Below are 9,272 nucleotides of genomic sequence, written 5' to 3'. Positions count from 1 at the left end.
TATGCTTCAAATAATGAAGCATTATTAAGCATTTATCTGTGCTCTGGAGGTTGAGTTAATGATGGCTACATATTGGAACACAGGAGCTAATTTCCTTTTTTAATTCAATGAAACCATTATTCTGGAGATCAGTGAGTTGAATTATGCTTTTAATTTTAGGTTGCACATGCAATTTCTGGGATTGGCAAAAAAGGTTTTTTTTTCCTCATGTTTGCTTTTTATTGGTTTTTCATGTAAATGAACTATAGGATAAATGTTAAGTAACTGGGGGTGCAACCCTTCTAATGCTTCTGAATGCTCTGTTAGCTACCTAGTAGTATGGTCCTTCATCAGGGACAATAACTTTCCTAAGGCCATCTAACCTCAATCAAAGTAATCATGCAGTGATGCTTTGGCTCCCTGGTACAGCCAACACTATGGTGGAGACAAATCTCTGCTTTTCATTCATATTGTAATAATTCACAGATCCTTTCTTCTTTTACCAACAAAATGACTATTACCAACCTATCTTACCAGATTGTTTTCTGAGACTGGCAGTACAAATGAAGGCATGCCAAGGAATGTATTCATGAGAAACTGGCTTGATTCATGGAGCAAGAGGGGAAAAGTACACTGTTCTGGGGCCAAACAGAATAAAGAATAGAGCATAGGAATGTTTGTGTGACAACTGAAGGGCTAGGGCCAAGATGAATGTGAAGGAATGCTGGGGGACATGAAGTTGTTATTCTGTATAGTGATGGATTCTATGATTCTATATTTTAGGGGCAGTACACCATGAGAAGACAGATCCAGATGCAGAGATTAGGAAGACTTGGGCTTTAATTTCTCTCCTAGTATTGTGACTTTGGAGCCAATCTCTTAACTTTCATTAGCCCTTTTCCTCACTTGGATTCATTTCAGCATTAACAACTTACTAGCTATATGCTTTCTGGAAAGTCACTTAATCTGAGCCTCAGTTTTTCTATCTGCTGAATTTAGGGTCAGCAAGAAATCTATTTTAGACACTCATTAGTTGTGTAACCATGAATAAATCACAACCTCTCTGTGTCAGTTTCCTCATCTATAAAACGGGGTAATAATGTTTCACATCTATTCATTTGCAAAGACCACACCAATTTATAATCCATTTTATTCACTATGGACTCTCTATAGCAGTGATAGTACTGACTTATATTTGTTAACCCATATTTTTTGAATTTCAAATTCTTGTGGTTCAGACTATCAACTAGACCTCAGTTTGAATAATTAAAATCTGACGTACTTGGTAGTGAAAAAATACACTAAGTAGAGGGTGACTGAGGTTCTAGTCTTTGCTCTGTTACTCAGTTTTCTTATCTGTGTGTGTGTGTCGGGGGGGAAGGAGAGGTGATAGATAACAGATCAAGGAAGGTTGCTTTCCTGCTAAATATATTGCAAACCCTATTGGGCCAGACCCTTATTTTAGTATTTCTTCAAAGCATATGGTGGACCTACTATGCCAATCCAGATCCTTCAACTTCAATCCCTTCCCACTATTTCACAGGACGAGTTGGATATGCTCTTTAAGCAACAGTACTGTTCACATTTTCTCCTGTGGTCTTCACAAGCACTGTGGGAGGCAGGTGCTCTTATTAACATTTTTTAAAAGATTTTATTTATTGGGGCAGCTTAGGTGGAGCAGTGGATAGAGCACCGGCCCTGGAGTAATGAGGACCAGAGTTCAAATCCAGCCTCAGACACTTAATAGTTACCTAGCTGTGTGGCCTTGGGCAAGTAACTTAACCCCATTGCTTTGCAAAAATCTAAAAAATAGGAAAAAAAAAGATTTTATTTTGAGTTTTACAGTTTTTACCCTAATTTGTCTCCCCCCCCCCCGCCCCCCACAAGAAGGCAATTTGTCAGTCTTTGCATTGTCATTATCGTGCTTTCACAATGGCAGAAAGTAAAACAAAAGGGGGTGAAATGCTTTAGCCAGGGACTTACAGCTTCCAGGGCCTGAAGCTGACTTGGAACCTGGAAGCCCCAGGGCGCTCACCACTACACCACATGACTCCTGGTTCCTGGTTAGGAAGAGCTGGGCTCAAAGGATTGCTTCCCTACAAGCCTCCCCGGCCTCGGTCCACCTAGGTACTACAAGCCCCAGAATGCATCGCGCAGCCTAGCCTCGGCCAAAGAAAGTAGAGACCATTTCCGGTAGGTGGCATCACGTGACGCTTCCCCTCTCAAGATGGCAGAGAAACTCCCTTCGGAGTTCGATGTGGTGGTGATAGGGACCGGTACGTAAGGCTTCAGGACTTGACCTCGGGCGGGCCGTGGCCTTCGGACGGGCGGCGGGCCTTGGTGCCTGAGGAGGGCGTTCGGGGCTCCTGCAGGGCTGCCCGCGTGGACGCCAGCCCTCGGCGCCCCGAGGCGGGGCTGGGCTAAGTGCGCTGGGAGCCAGCTCCAGTGGGAGTCCCGAAGCGGGGTGCTGCGGTTCCGGGGCTGGGGGGGGGGTGCCGAGCTGGCAGGGCCGGCCTGGCCTCGGGGCCTCTTTCGGAGAGTAGCTGCTAGGCCTCCTCTCCCAGGCTGCCTGCTGGGTGACCTTGCCCCCTCTCCCCGGCGCCCTCCGCCAACCCCTTTCCTTTGGGCCCCCCAACCCTCGATTCCTCTCAGCAGGAGCGAGGGCGGGGCGGGGTGGCCGTGGGCCTTCATGGAGGCGAAATGCTGGGGTGAGGGTGGAAGGAAACGGGGTGGTGCTCGACAGGCCCGGCTGTCTTACTTGGGGCTGCTCCCAGAACGCACTTGGCTTTCCCGCCGGCCCGCCCCCGCCCGATGCGGGACCTGCCTGCTTAATGTGCTGTTAGAGTAGTTCCCGCATCACGTGGGGTGCTCCCGCAGGAAGAGGCTGCAAAACTTTGGTAGGAGCAGGGGGTCCAACGGAGCCTTTCTTTGGGAAATGCAGGCATGCCCATTCTGCCCTAGGACCCTGTGAATGACCTACTCAATGGAACCAACTCTTAGCCAAGATGGGGAGAGGGGAGAGAACCTCCTGGGACACTTCAGCTTCCTTGCTTCTGGCCATCCTGCCAACCGATACCGGTTAACAACGCACAGCCAGCAGTTTTGAGGGTTGCAGTGAAGGAAGGTTTCACATGGCCTTTCCTTAAGAAGAAAACTTAGGTGTGTGCATTACTCCAGTGATGCATACCTGGAAAGCCATCGTGGGTCTCCAGGGAATAGGTGCTAGATGAAAGCAAAGAGTTGTTTTCATTTTAGTGAGAATGAAAAGAAGGGATGAAAAAATAAATAGGAAATGCCTCCAAAATTCCCCTTTCATTCTGCCTAATCTGTCCGGAAAATGGAAAACAGATCCAATTTAGACTGTGGTTTATTTCTTTTTAAAAATCCTGTCGCTCAGGATTTTAGTCTTGGAGGGTTTATTTGAAGTTGCTGGAATTATGATGAGATTTTTGCTCACTCGTTTTCAGGTTAACACCTTAGACTCACTAATTCTTGTAAATAGCTAACGTGAGTTCTTGGAATAAACATTTTGTGTAATGATGTATTTGAAAGTATGGAATTTGACCTGTGTTGAATCTGTGACAACTGAGCTTTGTGGTGGGAAAGTGCCATAATTGGTATGTAATACTATTGCAGGAAGAGTCTGGTGTAATGGCAGTAAAAGCTATTTTCTGCATGAATGGGAAGACTTTATTTGACATGCTTTTAAATTCCACAATACAGCTATACATGTTAAAGTTTCTCTTAATATAGGGCCAGCTAGGTAGCACAGTAGATAGAGCACCAGCCCTGGAGTCAGGAGGACCTGAATTCAAATCCAGCCTCACACACTTCATAATTACCTACCTGTGTGGCCTTGGGCAAGCCACGTAACCCCATTGCCTTGCAAAAAGTAAAAATAAAAGACAGACTTAGATTCTATTAGACACACTGATTTTTTAAGGCTTTAAGAATTTCCTATTTATTAGATGCTATAGAAATACAGTTAGATCCAAAAGCTCAAAGGAACTCTAGTAAACTGGGACTTACATTTTAATATTTAAAAGTAAAATTAGGTTTGTTAATCAGATTGGAATGGTTTGGCTTATAAAAGAACTTCCTGGAATTAATTTTCTGTTCCTGAGTACATTAGTTGATGAATCAAAGGAAAAGCAACATTTTTATTTAACACAGTAATCATGAATATAGCAAAAACTTAGCAAAATGTACTAGATGCAATATTTCTTTTAGGAAATTTAGTTCATTAAAATGTCATCAAGAAACCATTTATCTTTATCAAATAAAGTCGTCTGTCAGTCTTCTTTTAAACCCTGTTGACCTTGGTTAATTTCTGTTGGGGATTAGAGGGAGAGAGAGTTTTCTTTGAAAATTGTTTTTAAAACTGAAACAGTTCTTTGTCCATCCTTTTAAATTAAATCCATTCCCCTTTACAAAAATGCAGCTAGTGTATTGAAGCTTCAAGTGGAAGCTAATAAAACAGTTTTTAAGTAGAGATAAAATAAAGGGAACAGTGAGACCATAAAAGGAAGCATCCACTTTGCTCATTAGGAAGAAATGGCTTGTCTGACTTCAAGGTACTCATGGAGAGGATAGGGCCTTGGAAATCTCTTCTGTGGTTTTTTACCCATAATGGAGCTTATGTTCCTAAGTGGCTACCTTTTTCTTTCCCTTCCCCCTCATTGTTAATTCGCATTTTGTTTTGTGGGGAAAAATCATGGATTAGAGAAAAAGCATACAGATTCAGTATTGGCTATCTGGCAATCTCAGCTATGTAGACACAGCTAAAGGTAAGCATGAAGGGCTCTGGAACAGGCAAAAAGATTCATTTATTCAATAAATAGGTGTCTAACTTTCCCTAAAACTCTACCTTACTGCATCTTTCTGGCATGGAGTTTCTCAAAGACTGACAGTTTGACTTCAAACTCTTGACAGGGATGTACCAAGCTGGAAAGGCTCAGAGTACAAGACAGATTACAGACTTTATATCTGTTTTCCATAGATTGATTTAACTAATTTCTGAGAGGTTCCATATCATTGATAAAATTTTCAATTACTAAAGGTCTCAAAAGACCACAGAGGGACTATCATCTTTGTTGTTCCAGAGATTACATGTAGCAACAAAACCACTGGTGTGGAGATCTAAAGAGATGACAGAGGCCTTGCTATGGAGCAGCTCCAAATGAATACTGAAAAATGACAGAAGACAGAGGTGAGAGAAACACAGAGACAGCTAGAAGGAGAGCACATTCTGCTCCTTGTGAGTTCAAGTCACCAGTCCTATGTGAAATATTTCCCTGGATATTAAAAACAGTTGGATGTGATTGTTAAGTTAGTCTCTGATCTTTGATAAATGATGGTAAATGAAGAGACACAAATGCTGCTCAAGTTTTAAAAAAAAAGAAGAAAAGAAAAAAGAATCTGCAGCTGTGGACCTGTTGGCTTGACTCGGGTTTTTGACAGAATACTAAAACAAGTTAAAAGAATTGTTAGCGAACATCTTACATCTTAATGGAGTCAGTGACTTTCTCAAGAACAGAGTATTCTCAATTAACCTCAGGGTTAGTAGATTGGTAGATGAAAGGAAATACCATATTTTCCCAGATTTTAGCCATATATTTCTTGTGCTATTTTGGACAAAATAGATGATGTGGGCTGGATGATCATATCATGAAGTACATTCCGAACAGGTTAAATGGCCATACCCAAGATTTGATGGTCTGTTTGAAAGTGCTCTCTTGGAGAGTGCCCCAGAGCTTGTCTTTGACCTCTGCTATTCTGATCATTCCCCAAAGCCTCTGAAACCCATAAGACTCAATTGTGGCCAGCAGCCTCTGCACTGGACATTTTCTTTCCTTTTGCCTTTTCTAGAAAATTTCCCCAAATTAGTTTTGCCTTCTTAATCACAAATGTCTTTGAGTCTATGATATGTCAGCTTCAGCCCATCAGGTTTCTTGAGTTTGAATCCTCATTCTGCCACTATTACCTTGTGCAATAATAAAACTCATTTCTATTGCTTTTTAAGTACTTTATATTCATTATCCCATCACTTAACCACTCCAGACCTCATTTTCATCATCTCTGACATGGGGAGGTTGGACTTTATGAACTCTAAGGTCCCTTCTATTTCTCATTCTATAATTCCATGATCCTGTGAGCCTCCTTGTAAAAGCGAGCATTACTTTGGCATGTGGAAGAGAGAAAGAATCCAGTCTTCCCACACATCGACTAGGAAGAGAAGAGGAGAACTTGGTGGAACCTGAGTATACCAAGTCAGAAGACTTCGTCACCAAAAGATCATTGTTGACTGCTACTTTTGCTTGCTACACACTTAATTCTTTTCCCTGTGGCTCCTGAAGACTATCACAGTAAGGCTCTGGCCACTGCAATCTAGATGCATCCTTTGCCCTAGAGCCCCTACCTCACCCCCACCCCCACCTGCCCAATATTTCTTCATGCCTCTGACCCAGGGTGTTTGACTAAAAGCCTTGGGTCTTCATTTATATGTTGAAATGTGCCATAATAAAGGCCTGTTGCTTTACTGGCCTGTCTGACTCTTTTGTGAAAAACTGCAAGTCCTAAAACTTTTGGAAGGAATGGGTATAGCTGTTTATAATGGTTATCAAAGATTTAGACAAAGAGATGGATGACATGCTTATCAGATATACAGATGACAAAGCTAGGGAGGTATTGTTAGCAAATAAGTTGGCAGTTAGAATATAAAAGTATCCTGACAAACTCTTAGAACATCCGGATGAATCTAATAAGGTGAATCTGAAGAGGGTTAAATGTCTCAGATTTGACTTCGAAAGTTTACCCTCACAACTTTTAAATAGAGGAGATCCATCTAGTCATACAGTCGATCTTAAAGAAATTAGGGGTTTTACTTGACTGAAATCTAAATATAATGCCCTAAAAGAAACAGTGATCAGGATTAAGTTGATGATAGTCCCATATCTTTTTTGGTCCCATCATCCCTTGAGGATTATTTTCAGGTCTGGGTATCTTTATTTGGAAGGTCATTGATCAATTAGACCTATGTTGAGGAGAGCTATTGAAAAGCTTGACCTCAATATCGTATCATCTGAGGCTCAGCTGAAAAAACTGGTGATATTGAACTTGGGGTAGAGAAGTTGATCACTACTGTAAGGGTTGACATGTAGAAGGGGCGTGGTGCAGCAACGAGAGGTCTCTAAAAGCAGGGTGGGTCACCTCAGGAGGGAGTGATTTCCCTCAAGCAAAAGTTGGACTGCCATTTGGTGGGCTATATTGTAAAGCACACAGGATGAGAAAGATGGTCTCTGTTCCTTTCCAGTTCTCTAATTGTATAAAGCTAGCATAGAAGGTTTTGAGATATTTGAGAGGGGAAAATGACCTGAGCCATGAGAGGGGGGGGAATAGGGACAGGATGCGTAGCTGCCAAAGCTTCTTTTACTTCATTGATTGAAGAACCTACCAAACCCATTCAGGTCTTAGTAATAATGTATGTCCTTCATTTTTGAAGAAGACCACATCAGGGAGGTGATGCCATGACAAGAAAGTGAATTGGGTTTGAGTGAGGGGAGTCTGTGCTAAGTCAGCAGCCTCACTTTCTCCTCTAGAGCCATCTGGGTCCAGTGGCCAGATATGAATCAGTTCCACTGCAGATGGTCCTGGATGTGAGACAATTGAGTTTAAGTGACTTGCCCAAGGTCATATAGCTAGTGAGAGTCAAATGTCTGAGACTGGATTTGAACTCTTATCATCCTGACCCCAAGGCCAGTGCTCTGTCCACTGTGCCACCTAGCTGCCCTCAGGTCTTAGAAACTTGCCATTCTGACAGGCAAGAACATCCAGTTCCCTAGGTTAGCACATACTAAATAGAGCAAAACTGAAGGTATACCATGGTTTTATAACAAACCAGGCTGATAGCACAGGAGAAGACAAAAAAAAGACCCAGTTCTTAATATCCAGAATTTTAACCATTTTGTATAGGGACAAGTAGCCACTCCATGCCCGACAGTTGTTCCCTAGGCTACTGCTGAAGACCCAGCACTGAGTAGACCCTTCCTCAGGTGCCCTGGACCAAATAATGGAGGATTTCTGGAGCTCCTCATCTGGAAATGAATTTGTCATTTAGTGTTTTTAACTCTTAGACTCTGTAACTTGATATCTGGAATCATGATCCTGAAACATAGAAAGCTCAAATTTTTTTTTCTCCCTCTATGAAAACAAAGTGTATAATCCTTTTAAAGAAAGATTTTTCTTGAAAAAAGTAAAGGGAAATTAATAGATTTACATAACACTTTCAGATTTGCAAATCAAATATATGTTTTTTCCTCTAAACAGTCCTGGGAGTTAGGTGCTCTTATTATCCCTATTTTACAGTTGAGGACACTGAGGCAAACAGTAGTCAAATGACTTTCCCAGGATTATAGAACTAGGCAGTGTAAAAGACTGAATTTGAACTGAGGTTTTCTTGACTCCAGGACTATTCCTATCTCCATTGAAAATAACATGCCTGAGCTGCCACTAGAAGTCCAGTTTTTCACTCCAAATTCATTGCTTTCAATGGAAACGACTATGGCATTGTGCTTTGATCCTTAAGATTCTAAATAATAGGTTTGGGATCTTGGGGATAAACATTCAAATATGGCATCTTTGTGTTACCTTAGACAAGTCTTCTTACTTCCTGAAGCCCTGGTATTCTCATGTTTTGGAGTAGATGAGGGTTCCTTCAAACTTGAGATCCTCTGACCGACCATCATGTTTCCCTCTGTCTTTATGACCAAATTTCTGTTCCCCTATTTTGTGATCTAGGGAATATTGACCAAATTGATATCCCAAGTAGAAGGAATGGGGAAAATGACATCTTTCTAGTTGGCTCACTTAATGTATTCTCCCATTTTTTCTACATAGATGTCATGAGAATATTCTATTGAGCTAGTTTTATGGCCCATGATCCCCTTTTCCCCTCAAACCCTCTGCTGCATTGTGTTAAATAAAACTGTTTGAATCCTTTATCTGCTACTTACTATCTATATGACCTTGGGCAAGTCATGTCACTTCTCTGAGACCTGTTTCCTCCCCTGCAAAATAAGGGATTACATTAAATGACCTCAGAGGTTTCATCCTATGGCCCTTTCCAGATGCTTATTGGTAAGGGCTTGCTCAGGTTTCTGATTTATCTTCTGTTGGCCAAGAGGGAGAAGTGACCTTGTTCCCTTTCCTATCACACTGCTCTCCTATGATCTCATTTGGGGCCTTATACATTTCCTTCTGAAGCCTTCCATTGTGTCATGCTGACCGGCTAGGGT

The 9,272-nt window shown here is 41.9% G+C and overlaps 1 protein-coding gene across 1 annotated transcript in view; it reads left to right on the top strand.

Moving 5' to 3' along the window:
• The first annotated feature begins 2,165 nt into the window (after nt 1-2,165).
• LOC141500286 (rab proteins geranylgeranyltransferase component A 1-like) overlaps nt 2,166-9,272 on the top strand; it is a 53,122-nt gene continuing 46,015 nt past the window's right edge. Inside the window, exon 1 of the mRNA XM_074203360.1 lies at nt 2,166-2,255. Within this exon, the coding sequence (XP_074059461.1) occupies nt 2,207-2,255 (49 nt within the window). The 5' untranslated portion in view covers nt 2,166-2,206. The remainder of the gene's footprint in view (nt 2,256-9,272) is intronic.

Source organism: Macrotis lagotis, chromosome X (assembly GCF_037893015.1).
Source record: "Macrotis lagotis isolate mMagLag1 chromosome X, bilby.v1.9.chrom.fasta, whole genome shotgun sequence".
NCBI lineage: Eukaryota > Metazoa > Chordata > Mammalia > Peramelemorphia > Peramelidae > Macrotis > Macrotis lagotis.
This window is presented reverse-complemented; position numbering and strand designations above follow the sequence as displayed.